This window comes from Triticum urartu, chromosome 3 (genome assembly GCF_003073215.2).
Source record: "Triticum urartu cultivar G1812 chromosome 3, Tu2.1, whole genome shotgun sequence".
Lineage (NCBI taxonomy): Eukaryota > Viridiplantae > Streptophyta > Magnoliopsida > Poales > Poaceae > Triticum > Triticum urartu.
Genome location: NC_053024.1, coordinates 128,947,339 through 128,961,955, shown reverse-complemented (window position 1 = coordinate 128,961,955; position 14,617 = coordinate 128,947,339). Strand labels below are relative to the sequence as shown.

The window sequence follows — 14,617 nt, the reverse complement described above, 5'->3', positions numbered from 1 at the left end:
TAATATAAGTGAAGCATGAGAGATCAATAGTTTCTATAAAACAAATCCACCACCGTGCTCTAAAAGATATAAGTGAAGCACTAGAGCAAATGACAAACTACTCCGAAAGATATAAGTGAAGATCAATGAGTAGTCGAATAATTATGCAACTCTGTGAAGACTCTAACATTTAATAATTTCAGACCTTGGTATTTTATTCAAACAGCAAACAAAGCAAAATAAAATGACATTCTAAGAATGGCAAACATCATGTGAAAAAGCAAAAACTTAGGATCAACCTAAACTAACCGATAGTTGTTGAAGAAGAAAGGTGGGATGCCAACTGGGGCATCCCCAAGCTTAGATGCTTGAGACTTCTCGAAATATTATCTTGGGGTGCCTTGGGCATCCCCAAGATTGAGCTTCTGTGTATCCTTAATTCCTCTTATATCACGGTCTCCCTAAATCTCAAAATCTTCATCCACACAAAACTCAACAAGAACTCGTGAGATAAGTTAGTATAAACCATTGCCAAAACCTTATCATACTCTACTGTAGAAAATCACTAAAATTATTAGTCAACATTGCATACTAAATGCCTCTGCATATTTAATAGTCCTATCCTCAAATAAAATCATTAAAGAAGCAAACATACGCAAACAATGCAAATATAACAGCAATCTGCCTAAACAGGATAGTCTGTAAAGAATGCTGCAACATCCATACTTCCCTAGCTCCAAAAATTATGAAAGAAAATTCCCACGGTAGTAAATTTATCAGAGCTTAATATGCAAAAGGTTTCAACATTTTATCACATTCTGACTTTTCTAGGGAATTATTGCAACAGCGGTAAACTTTCTGTTTTCAAACAACAACATGTATACTTGTAACATAGGCATAGTAAAGACTATTAATGCCACTTTTATTGAAATAAAATATGCAAAACATTGTTCTAAATAACAGCAAGCAAATTTTGAGAAAATAAATTGATGCTCCAAGCAAAACACATATCATGTGGTGAATAAAAATATATCTTCAAGTAAAGTTACCGATGAACGAAGACGAAAGAGGGGATGCCTTCCGGGGCATTCCCAAGCTTTGGCTTTTAGGTGTCCTTAGATTATCTTGGGGGTGCCATGGGCATCCCCAAGATTAGGTTCTTGCCACTCCTTGTTCCATAATCCATCAAATCCTTACCCAAAACTTGAAAACTTCACAACACAAAACTTAATAGAAAACTCGTAAGCTCCGTTAGTATAAGAAAATAAATCACCACTTCAAGGTACTGTAATGAACTCATTCTTTATTTATATTGGTGTTAAACATACTGTATTACAACTTCTCTATGGTTTATAAACTATTTTACTAGCCATAGATTCATCAAAATAAGTAAACAACATATGAAAAACAGAATCTTTCAAAAACAAAACAGTCTGTAGTAATTTGGATCAAACGTATACTTCTGGAACTCATAAAATTCTCAAATAAATTTCTGGACCTGAGGAATTTATCTATTAATCATCTGCAAAAAGAATTAACTAAATAGCACTCTTCGAATAAAAATGGCAGCAATTCTCGTGAGTGCTAAAGTTTCTGTTTTTTACAGCATGATCAACAAGACTCTCCCCAAGTCTTCCCAAAGGTTCTACTTGGCACAAACACTAATTAAAAGCATAAAACCACATATAAACAGAGGCTAGATGAATTATTTATTACTAAACAGGAACAAAAAGCAAGGGATAAAAATAAAATTGGGTTGCCTCCCAACAAGCGCTATCGTTTAACGCCCCTAACTAGGCATGATGATTTCAATGATGCTCACATAAAAGATAAGAATTGAAACATAAAGAGAGCATCATGAAGAATATGACTAGCACATTTAAATCTAACATACTTCCTATGCATAGGGATTTTGTGAGCAAACAACTTATGAGAGCAATAATCAACTAGCATAGGAAGGCAAAACAAGTATAACTTCAAAACTTTAAGCACATAGAGAGGAAACTTGATATTATTGCAATTCCTACAAGCATATATTCCTCCCTCATAATAATTTTCAGTAGCATCATGAATGAATTTAACAATATAACCAGTACCTAAAGCATTCTTTTCATGATCTACAAGCATAGAAAATTTATTGCTCTCCACATAAGCAAAATTCTTCTTATTCGGAATAGTGGGAGTATCATAGGAAACTTGAATACTATAAATTGTTTCCACATTAAAAGAGTAATGTTCAGAGAAGGGGCAATCATAACCATGAAAAGTTTTATAAATATCATCACAACTTTTTATAGCTTAAGTATCATCACAATAATCATCATAAGTAGGAGGCATGCTATCATTATAAACTTGCATATCAAAACTTGGGAGACTAAAAATATCCTCTTCATTAATCATAGCTTACCCAAACTTGGGACAAACATTAATTGCAGCAAATATATTCTTAAATATGTCATCCTCATCAAACATAGCTTCCCCAAACTTGGGCTTTTTCATATCATAAGCATAATCACTCTCATCATTAATAGTATAGATATCACCGATAGTATAGCAATTATTATATTCTTCCAAGCAAGTACCAAAAAGATTTTCAAGATCATAAAAAGTATCATTATCTTCCCAATCATAATCATCACAACAAGCAATAGGCATAACGAGATCATCATCAAGTGTATCATCTTCATTTTCATGAGGCACAACAATAATAGGAGCAACTTTATTTGCGAGAGATACCTTTTTACCTCTCTTCCTTTTTCTTTTCTTCTTCTTCACCACATCATGTGTGGGTTCAATCCTCTTTTTGGAGCTCCTTATTAATGAGATTGGTTGGATAGAAAGCTCCTTCTCGTTACCTAATTCATCATAAGGAATAATAGGAGGATATTGGGAAGTCGCCTCCTTTTCATTAGTATTCTCTGCATCTTCTATTTGTTTTCTTTTCTTTATGTAATTGGCAATATAAGGATTTTCAATACAATTCACCGCGCAATATATATAAATTTCCTCTAGATCAAAATGAAGGATTTTATCAAGGGCAAATTTTGGAATATCCTTAGTTCTACGTTTAATTTCTTCATAACCCAAGAGCAAACTAAGTTCATTATGATGTGCAAGGGAAATCAAGTCATCACAATTTTTGGACACGATACGCTCATGAAACAATTTGCATTGGGTACTAAAATGATCACGTTCATTGCAAAGTTCACAAGTAGGGCTAAGAAAAGATAAATTTTCAGCACATTCATCTAGCTCTTCTTGCAACAATTTGGTTTCTAAGTACTTATGCCTCTTACAATATCTATCTTCCCTATTTGGTGTGTACTTGCAAACCCAATCTACTCCACAAAAGTGACATGTTTATAGGAGGCATTTTCATCATAACTAGTACAATCATCATTAGCATCATGGATATTCAGAGAATTCGTACTAACAACATTGCAATCATGCTCATCATTCAAAGATTTAGTGCCAAACATTTTGTAGATTTCTTCTTCTAGCACTTGAGCACAATTATCCTTTCCATCATACTCACGAAGATATTAAAAAGATGAAGCGTATGAGACAAACTCAATTCCATTTTTTTTGTTTTCTTTTATAAACTAAACTAGTGATAAAATAAGAAACTAAAAGACTCGATTGCAAGATCTAAAGATATACCTTCAAGCGCTAACCTCCCCGGCAACGGCGCCAGAAAAGAGCTTGATGTCTACTACACAACCTTCTTCTTGTAGACGTTGTTGGGCCTCCAAGTGCAGAGGTGTGTAGGACAGTAGCAAATTTCCCTCAAGTGGATGACCTAAGATTTATCAATCCGTATGAGGCGTAGGATGAAGATGGTCTCTCTCAAGCAACCCTGCAACCAAATAACAAAGAGTCTCTTGTGTCCCCAACACACCCAATACAATGGTAAATTATATAGGTGCACTAGTTCGGCGAAGAGATGGTGAAACAAGTGGTATATGGATAGTAGATAAAGGTATTTGTAATCTGAAATTATAAAAGCAGCAAGGTAACGAATGATAAAAGTGAGCGTAAACGGTATTGCAATGTGTGGAAACAAGGCCTAGGGTTCATACTTTTACTAGTGTAAGTTCCCTCAACAATACTAACATAATTGGATCATAAAACTATCCCTCAACATGCAACAAAGAGTCACTCCAAAGTCACTAATAGCGGAGAACGAACGAAAAGATTATGGTAGGGTACGAAACCACCTCAAAGTTATTCTTTCCAATCAATCCGTTGGGCTATTCCTATAAGTGTCATAAACAGCCCTAGAGTTCGTACTAGAATAACACCTTAAGACACAAATCAACCAAAACCCTAATGTCACCTAGATACTTCAATGTCACCTCAAGTATCCGTGGGTATAATTATACGATATGCATCACACAATCTCAGATTCATCTATTCAACCAACACAAAGAACCTCAAAGAGTGCCCCAAAGTTATACCGGAGAATCACGACAAAAACGTGTGCCAACCCCTATGCATAGGTTCATGGGCGGAACCCGCAAGTTGATCACCAAAACATACATCAAGTGAATCACGCGATATCCCATTGTCACCACAGATATCCACGGCAAGACATACATCAAGTGTTCTCAAATCTTTAAAGACTCAATCCGATAAGATAACTCCAAAGGGGAAACTCAATTCATTACAAGAGAGTAGAGGGGGAGGAGAAACATAAGATCCAACTATAATAGCAAAGCTCGCGATACATCAAGATCGTGCCAAATTAAGAACACGAGAGAGAGTGAGAGATCAAACACATAGCTACTGATACATACCCTCAGCCCCGAGGAAGAACTACTCCCTCCTCGTCATGGAGAGCACCGGGATGATGAAGATGGCCACCGGGGAATGATTGCCCCCTCCGGCATGGTGCCGGAACGGGTCTAGATTGGCTTTCGGTGGCTACGGAGACTTCTGGCGGCGGAACTCCTGATCTAATCTCCTCACGGATGTTTTTAGGGTATATGGAGATATATAGGCGGAAGAAGTACGTCAGGGGGGCCACGAGGGGCTCACGAGCATGGAGGGCACGCCCAGGGGGGTGGGCGCGCCCCCTGCCTCGTGACCTCCTCGCAGATCCCCCGACGTGCACTCCAAGTCTTCTGGGCTTCTTTCCTTCCAAAAATGAGTTTTGTGAAGTTTCAGGTCAATTGGACTCCGTTTGATTTTCCTTTTCTTCGAAACCCTAAAATAGGGTAAAAACAGAATCTGGCACTGGGCTCTGGATTAATAGGTTAGTCCCAAAAATGATATAAAAGTGTATAATAAAGCCCATAAACATTCAAAACAGTAGATAATATAGCATGGAGCAATCAAAAATTATTGATACGTTGGAGACGTATCACCCGACGCATGTCCCGGATCTCTGCTCTGCTCACCCATGGCATGGCGTTTCCTCCAAAGCTCCTTCTTTGAGGGGGGCGGCTGCACCCATGGCGCCGAAGGCGGCACGGGAACAGGCTGCGTCTCCGCCTCCGCCCGCGGTCCGCGGACCTCCGAGCCCTCCGACTCCGAGGAGATCCCCAACCCCGAGACCACCGGTCGCTCACCAGGTGGCCTGAAGGTGGAGGTCACAGATCTCGGGCTCGAGGCCATGGCGCGGGAGCGGCGTGAGCGCGAGACACAGATGGAGGAGAGGAGAGGTGGCCGCCGCGGTCGGAGTGACCCACGGCGTGAGCGCTGGGCGTGGTGGACGCCGGCGCCGGAGTGGCGCTCGGCGGGGGCGGGGAGGGGGGAGGGGCGAGGGCTTGGCACTAGTACTGAAATCGATCATTTCGACAACGGCGCACCAAGGACAGGACGTCGGCGAGCAGCCTGTCTGGGAGACCCATGGCCACGTCATCTACGGTCCGATCACCGGCTTCGGAGTATGGCCACGGCGTCAGGTCGGAGCGAAGCAAAGGCGGCGGCGATCGGGAGTTACCTTCCGGGTCCGGCACAGAGAAGGACAGCCCCCACCCCCACGATCCGAGCAACAGAAGGGCCCCAGCCAGAATCCAATGGCCGAGGAACCGATTCTCACGTCAGCGCCCGCCACACGGCACCAGCCAGCGGCCCAGGACCCATCCAGATCCGCGCGAAAACTCTGTTCGCCCCCGCCCGACCATCTCGCGGCGTTGGGTCGTCTTCCCCACCTCTCACTCCCCTTCGCCTCGCCTCTTCCTACTGGAGCACTGGTTCCGACCCCGACAGACAACTTGTTCCAAAAACTTCAAAACGCAACCCGCACGTCCCACCCCACCCCACCCCAATCCCTCGGGCGCCCGGACGGAGGGAACCCGAAATTTTCGGCTCCGCGTCGGCGCGCATCGTCCCTATCCGCCTCCGCCTCCGCCTCCGCCTCGAATCCCATCCCCATCTCGGAGCCGACCGAACAACCCCCCTCCCCCGACCGACCTTAAATCCCCACTCCTCGGTGCCGCCGGAACCCTAAGGACCCAAATCCGCCGCCCCGATTCGAGGTTCCAGGGCGTCGCGCGTCCCCACCCCCATGCCCTAGCCGCCGCCGGCGCCAGTGCCATGCTCGCCTCCCGCATCCCGCCCAAGCGCTGCACCGCCGCCGTCCCGTACGAGCTGGAGCCCCCCGCCGCCGCCGCCGAGGGCATGCCGCCCGCCAAGCGCCGCCGGGAGCGCGTCCTGCCCTCGCGGTTCAGGGACTCGGCCGTCGTCCTGCCGCCGCCCGCCAAGAAGGCCTGCAAGGCCCCCGCGCCGCCCAAGGTCGAGGACAGGGACGGCCAGGTGTACGAGGTGGAGGTGCGCGCCGTCGGCCCGAAAGGCTCCGCCTTTGGGGCCGTGCAGACCGAGGTGTGGACCGGCGAGCCCGCGCAGACGGAGGAGGAGCTGTACCGGGCATGCCGGAACATCAGCAGGAGCGGCAGTTCGGGCTGTTTCAGTGGAAGCGTTGTCACTTCCGTGAGCAATGCTGGTGAGAAATGCGCGCCGGAGAAGACGCCCGTGGTGGGCGCTGTGGTCCCGTCCACGAGCAATGCTGGTACTGGAAATGTCGGGCTGGAGGGGAGGTCCCCGGTGGTGGAGTGCAAGCCAAAGCAGGAGGCCGAGGTCAGGAGAGAGGATTTCTACTGGCCAGAGGATTTTGTGCTCGGGGACGTGGTGTGGGCAAGGTCGGGGAAGAAGAGCCCCGCGTGGCCGGCGTTAGTGATCAACCCGCTGCAGCACGCCCCGGAGGTTGTGCTCAACTCTTGCGTCCCCGGCGCGCTCTGCGTCATGTTCTTCGGTTACTCTGCCGGCGGCCAAAACAGGGTAATTTATTTATTACAGTTTCCTGGATAAGCGCTGCAGTTCTCTTTTCCTGGTTGAATTGGTTGGTTTATGAACCAAACGGTTCCTTTCTGTTTCTCTTTCCGTGGGCTCTCATTACCGTCTTCATTTGTAGGATTATGGATGGGTCAAGCAAGGGATGATCTTTCCCTTTGTGGAGTACCTAGATAGGTTCCAGGGACAATCTCTCCATAAGCTTAAGCTCAAGCCAAGCAAATTCCGTGCAGCAATTGAGGAGGCTTTCCTTGCCGAGCGCGGCTTTTTTGAGCTCCAAATGGACGGGGTCTGCTCTCTGGACAAGTCTGTGAATGAGCAGTCTGTCACCGATGGCGCACGTGAAGTGACTGGTTCTAATAACGAGCAGGAGTGTCAATCTCATTCTCAGGTAATTGGACGTGTGGAGTTGTAATAGCTGAGCTTGTAGCTGCCTCATTTATTACAGTTCCTCGGCTAGGCTGCTATCTAATTTATTTACTGTGTTGCAGGTTGTCGTTAAATTAGCAGCATGTTGCGATAGCTGCGGTAATCGTCTTCCATCCAAGATTTCAAAGAAAAAGAAGCAAGAAACAGAGCAGTTACTTTGTAGGCACTGTGAAAAGGTATGTATGTCTCTGGCATGTGACTGAACGAAGGTGCTTCATATGTTCTAGTAACTCGATTCATTTCTATTTAGTGCCTTACATGGGTAAATACTATTATGTCTGCAGCTATTGCAGTCAAAGCAATACTGTGGCATATGCAAGAAAATTTGGCATCACACAGATGGCGGAAACTGGGTAAGCCTTGAAACCGCTTTGGTGATGGTATATAGATTATCTTCTCTTGATTTTTGTAGGCATTGACCTGCAATCCGTTTCTTGGCAGGTATGCTGTGATGAGTGCCAGATTTGGGTTCATGTAGAATGCGACCGGACATGCAGTGACCTGGAGGTTGTTTGTTCACCTTTGTTTGGTGTTGAGATTTTAATGTCATGATGTTTGTTATATATATGTAATATGTTGTTTGGTGTTGAGATTTTAATGTCATGATGTTTGTTATATATATGTAATATGCAATGCTTCCAGGGATAGGCTTCACTGACTACACATTATTTTGCAGGATTTAGAAAATACCGAGTATTTCTGTCCTGATTGTAAGTCTAAACGCAAGAGAGTAATGAAAGTTGAACAAACGAGCACCTCCAATAGTTCAGAGTGAGTTATTCATTTCTTTCTCAAACCTATGGATGTCTGTTGGCTGTTATAATAAATAAAAAATGCCAGTTTCTAACATGTCCCAGCATAGATTTGCCAGCACTTCAAAGGAAAAGTTGCCTGAATCCATACCTGTGTGCTGCTCTGGGATGGAAGCATTGTACTTGCCAGAAAAGCACATGTAAGCATTTGACATATCTTCTACTGAATCTTCAGATTACATGTTTCTTTAAATTTGCATCAATACTCTATCTGAATCTAATGTTTTATTATTTTAAGTAGGAGTACTATATTTTTTTGTATTAAGTCAACTGTTCAGAAAGAAATACTAAAATTATTAAACATGCCATCTTTTCTTTTCGTGGAGCAGCAACTTTCCTCTTTTGGTTCATTTTCTGGGCTAGAAAAATTGATCTGAGAGCTAAAGTACAAGTGCACAAACATATGTTACCGAATCGAAGTGGCTACTGTATACTTGCAATTGGTCCTTTAACCTTCACTTGGTGCATAAGCAAGTGACTTTTAGGTCGCTTTAGTTCTTACCGTAGTCACCCCTAGGATTGGTCACTTTTGTGATGGGAATTCATATGATGTTTAGGGGCCAGAAGCAATAAAAACCATCACACAGTTGCTAGCGGTCTTCATGTTGCATTGATTTCCTTATGTGTGCTTGCATCATTGCACGGTTGCACCAGTATTAGTATTTGAGTATTGTTTTTGCTGGCAGGATATTATGTGAATGCAGGTCTTGCAAGAAAAAGATGATGACTCTGAATGAGTGGGAGAGGCATACTGGCTCAAGGAAGAAAAATTGGAAGATGAGTATTAAACTCAAGGGCACTGGGGAGCCACTAATTGACTTGGTAAGCTCTCAGGATCTTCATCAACTTGGACGTCTGTGGTTCAACATAATATGTGAATGCTATATATACCTAGTTAGTTGATCCCCACTAACTCCAATTCTCTCAACATGCAACTATGCCAACTGACCATGCCACTGTGCATGGGAAAAGATCTACCTTAACATGCCACACGCATGCTACTCATATTCAATATTTTTTCTACAACTATACAATAATCAAATATAATAAATATATTAGTTTCAATTCTCAGATTATTAATCCAAATATTAATACTTAATACAATCAAATCTCATCGAAATAATTGCAACCAAGTCCCGCAGCAATGCACGGTGTATCCTCTCTAGTTGACACTAATGCACATATGCATGCAAAACTGACAAGATTCCTTTTTTGTCATTATCTGCAGCTTCATGATATTCCGGGTGGAAATTTCAAGTCTTCTACCCCAGGCATTAAGAAAGAAGAGTTGCTTTCATTACAAGGTATGCCACTCTTGATTTTTTTTCATGGGCTTTGTGGTTGGTGATTTTAATATGACTTCACGCTGTTGAATTTTTCCAATATCTGCAGCAAACTCTTACAGTCCAGTCTATGCTAAATGGACAACTGAACGTTGTGCTGTCTGTCGGTGGGTTGAGGATTGGGACTACAACAAAATTATCATTTGTAACAGGTAGTTCCTGCCGTCATTTGAATTTTTATCCATCACCTGCACTTGAATTCCTTTGCTGTTTGAAGACTAAAAATATTATGTAAGTTTTCATGATTAGTGGTTAATAAAAGCTTCTCGAAAATTTATGTATTCAGATGTCAAATAGCTGTCCATCAAGAGTGCTATGGAGCTCGTGTCGTACAGGATTTAACTAATTGGGTTTGTCGAGCTTGTGAACTGCCCCAACAAAAAAAGGAGTGCTGCCTATGCCCTGTAAAAGGTATTTTGTCTCGATGAATATCCTATACTACATTGGTTGGAATGCTTGTTCTTTTCCTAATGTCTATATGAAACAATTCCTGTGAAATTCTTGTATCCCAAATAGGGCCTCATTGTTTCCGCATCCCAAACAGGGATCCAATTGATGTGCTCCATAGTTTCATGATTCATCATATGGAATTGTTTGGACAGTTCAGTAATTTCCTCAAGTGTTGACGTTTTTTTCCTGAGAAAACGTAATAAGATTTTGCGTCTCATTTTTCATTGAAAAGTGGCGGTGGTGGGCGTGGGGGTGGGGTGTGTGTGTGGGGGGGGGGGGGGGGGGGGGGGGTAGTTCAGTACAGCAGCCTCAAAGGAGGGTAAAGTTACAAGGTGGGTGTTTAATGGACGTCCCAGGCTGTCGGCAAGATCAATCTAAGGCTGAGTGCCCCTGCTCTAGACCAGAGGGCAGCTTCTGTTGACATTTTTAGTGTGTTCCCGACTCATGCTTAGTTTTATTCCTTGGTTGTGATAAGTTTGATTGGTCCACAGTGGTATCTAATATTCTAATGTTTTCTTGTCTTATTTACCATGTTGTTTATGGATCACTCATGCTGTTAACTTGTACTTCTTGTTGGACCTCCTAGGTGGTGCTCTCAAGCCAACTGATATTGACCAACTGTGGGTTCATGTCATGTGTGCCTGGTATCAGCCTAAAGTCTCCTTTCCTGTTGACGAGACAATGGAGCCAGCTGTGGGCATATTGAGCATCCCTTCTGAGTACTTTAAGAAGGTTAGGATTTTTATCTAGTACTCTTTGCAAGGTTGCCTAATGGGTAATTATTGTATGTGCTTCTGTGTTCAATCATCTTACTCTTTGTTTAACTCTTGTGTTTTTGTTGTTAACTCCAGACATGTATCATATGCAAGCAGATGCATGGGGCCTGCACCCAGTGCTACAAGTGTTCTACTTATTATCATGCAACATGTGCATCAAGAGCTGGATATCGCATGGAGGTAGACTGCTTTTGCCACCTCTTTGTAGAGGAAATTGTCATCATAATATGTTTGCATATCCATTTTCTTTAATTTAACCTTCACTCTCTTTTCTTATATGAAAACAGAATGCATATTAATGGCTATATAATGATTGTCTGAAAGATTATGTTTGAGCATATGCCACTTACCAGCCTGATATTGTTTGCTTCTGTGTAGTATTGCTGTGGATTAGCAAGTTTTTTCCACCAACTTTTACATTTAAGCTATGTTGTGGCAAAAATTCCCTTGTGCCAATTTTTTTTGTGTCGTTGCTCAAATACTTCCATTTGAGCTAATCCTAAAGTTTTTAAGCATGCTGTCTTTAAAGCATAACTTGATACAACTGTTTAAACTGTGCATCATTTGACGCAAACGTTTTCTGGCGTTTGTTCCTTTATTAACCGATTTTAAACATAAAGATTAAAATTGTACTTTTCCTGTACTCTTGCAGTTGCAATACTCTGAGAGAAATGATAGGAAGGTGACTAAAATGGTCTCCTACTGTGCGTTTCACAGGTAATAATTCTATCACTTGATTTTTCCTTTTTGGTTAAGTTAAACTCATGAATGGTTATCTAGAAGAACAATTTTAAGCTGGCTTAACAATCATTATATATACTTCCTTTTGTGTAATCTTTTGGGGTTGATTTTAGTACCAATCAAACCTATTTTAAGAAAACAATGGCAAATATGGTCCATGGAACTGGCATGATTTTGGAACAATGTCATTTGCAGAAGTGAAAATGTAACCTGAGGCATAAATTATCACCAGTAAATGTTACTAATACATGTTATTCTTTCTTGTCCACTTCAGTACTCCTGACCCAGATAATGTGTTGATAGTGAAGACACCAGATGGAGTGTTCTCCACCAAATTTTTGCTCCAAAACAATGAGAAACAATCTCCTGCAAGACTAGCTAAGAGTGAAAATCACCAGGAGGTTTTTCCTGCTGAAGTTTCTGATTGCCCAGCTGCAAGGTGCCTACCTTATGAAATCTTGAAAAACAAGGTATTTTCTAATTATCTTGGTTTTCTGCATCCACCCTGGACATTACCTTGTGATAATTTTCGTTTCTAGTTCATTTATACAATTATACTCAATATATACATTGACCTTTTTTTCATCCTTCCTGTATAATTTTTTTGCCTGTTGTGTGCGCGTGTTCGTGTGTGTTGATTCTGAAAATTGCAGCAGCACTGTTTTGTGTGACATACTGTTATGCCCAACTTAGGTTAATGTTAAATGCAAGTGATGTTAACAGACCTGTGTAGTTTTAATTTCTGTTGTTTTGTCAGCAAGTCCTTGGTACTAAATTATCTGTGTTTTCCAGAAACAACAAGGAGAGGCAGTTGCCCATCGAATAATGGGACCCCGACACCACTCTCAAGATTTGATTGAGGCTTTGAACACATACATGGTAAGTGCCTGGTCCTGACCATCACCATCTTTTTTAAGCAACATTTGAATGCTAGAAACATTTAGGCATCTTATTCCCTTGTCAGCAGGACCAGAAGGACGACCGACCTTTTGCTACGTTCAAAGAAAGGCTTCAATATTTACAGGTTTACTTTCTGAATGATCCTGGTTCTTAAAAGGCTATATGAGCAAACCAATAAACATATGTTTGACTATTTCAGAGAACTGAAAATAAGAGGGTCTCTTGTGGTCGATCTGGAGTACATGGATGGGGGCTCTTTGCTGTTAGGAAAATTCAAGAGGGGCAAATGGTAATCACTGCAGACTATATTTTTTTCTTCAACAGTGCTCATACTAACTACATTATCAAGCACATGCACTGACATACCATATTAATCTGGTCACAAAGCATAATTTAACAGCCCAATGTAGCATTTATGGCAGCAATTTGATTAAATGTGCACTGTCTAATACAGCAGATAACTTTTGTTACTTGCTTGATCTCCAATTAGTGAATATACTTGGTTGCATTGACTGATCTCCAGTTAATGAATATAATTGGTTGCAATGCTTGATCTCCAATTTGTAGATGTAATTGGTTTGTTGTGCATAATTTATAGGCACATACATGTTAAATCAGCAGCATGAACATTTTTAGTACATTTTCTGTCTCACACTAGAGTTCAAAATTTTACCATGAAAATGCTTATGCCTATGTTATCGAAGCACTTAAATACATCCCATTTGTGAGGAATCTGTTCTTAATTTGTCAGCTAACCAAACTTGTGCCAGGTGATCGAATATCGTGGGGACCAAGTCAGACGTAGTGTTGCTGATTTGAGGGAAGCACGATATCACAAGGAAAATAAAGACTGCTACGTGAGTTATCCTTTTTGTACTGTTTTAATTGGTTCCCTACTTTCAACTTGAACGGTTTAACTGGTGTAACTAATCGCCGTCATGCAATCTTTTCTTGATGACAATTCGATTAAGTGTAGAACCACATAAAAACTGTAGCTTTGTTGTTCTGATGTGCTGAATTGTTTTTTTGCGTCTTGTGCTGCTGCAGCTGTTCAAAATAAGTGAAGATGTTGTGATTGATGCTACGGAGAGAGGAAACATCGCCCGCATAATTAACCACTCGGTAAACCTTGATCATGCTCTCTGACACCTGCATCTTCTTGAATCCATGAAATGGTTAACTAATATAGTCATTGCGTTTGCAGTGCATGCCTAACTGCTACGCGAGGATCGTGAGCGTCGGCGACAACAAGAGCCAGATAATTCTGATTGCCAGAAGAGATGTCTCAGCCGGAGAAGAATTGACGTACTGCTTCATAACCCTGTCCTCTTCTGTCCGGTTTACACACGGAAAAAAAGACAATTCAATCGCGTTGAGAGTGTATACAACAATCTGCAATCATTTGATGTTCTGATCCTCTCTATTTTCCCCTGTCATCCACAGGTATGACTACAAATTTGACCCGGACGAGTCGGAGGATCGCAAGGTTCCCTGCCTGTGTAAAGCCCCTAACTGCCGTGGATACATGAACTGAAATTTCTGACAAGGACTAACCAACCCCAATTACAGTGGCGAAGCGCCACCACATTCATCCAGATTCTTTCATCGTCTTGTGCATGGCCGTCAGCATGCAACCAGCTTAGCTTGTGTTTTTTTAGTCACAGGATTTTGCTAGCTAGCGAGGTAGGGCTTTACCAGGCTAGGCAAGAAAAAGAAGCATAAACTAGCGTCCACAGCCAGGCATTGTAAATTCTTCATTGCTGTAATAAATTGATGATTTCTCTTGTGAACAAAAGAAAAGAAAAGAAAAGAAAAGGAATCCAAAAGGAAAGAAGATGTCCAATTGTGTTGATGCAATATATATTTCGTGTGACGTCTCAGATGCTGAGGAGAG

At 42.1% G+C, this 14,617-nt stretch overlaps 1 protein-coding gene across 3 annotated transcripts; it reads left to right on the top strand.

The window, feature by feature from the left end:
• The first annotated feature begins 6,241 nt into the window (after nt 1-6,241).
• Nucleotides 6,242-14,603, top strand: LOC125543270 (histone-lysine N-methyltransferase ATX4-like). 3 transcript variants are annotated; one of them, XM_048706568.1, is made up of 22 exons: nt 6,242-7,260; nt 7,394-7,663; nt 7,764-7,877; nt 7,986-8,054; nt 8,143-8,208; nt 8,378-8,472; nt 8,573-8,653; nt 9,200-9,335; nt 9,742-9,817; nt 9,906-10,008; nt 10,143-10,267; nt 10,893-11,038; nt 11,158-11,262; nt 11,735-11,799; nt 12,098-12,293; nt 12,616-12,702; nt 12,788-12,847; nt 12,923-13,012; nt 13,494-13,580; nt 13,771-13,845; nt 13,928-14,028; nt 14,167-14,603. In XM_048706568.1, exons 1-22 carry the CDS (start codon nt 6,520-6,522, stop codon nt 14,255-14,257), a joined length of 2,979 nt encoding a protein of 992 aa, XP_048562525.1. In that variant the 5' UTR covers nt 6,242-6,519; the 3' UTR covers nt 14,258-14,603. The 3 variants fall into 3 exon arrangements, with proteins under 3 accessions (XP_048562525.1, XP_048562523.1, XP_048562524.1); XM_048706566.1 differs by having other exon boundaries at nt 6,243-7,260; nt 8,564-8,653; XM_048706567.1 differs by having other exon boundaries at nt 6,244-7,260; nt 8,564-8,653; nt 12,791-12,847.
• Nucleotides 14,604-14,617: the final 14 nt, after the last annotated feature.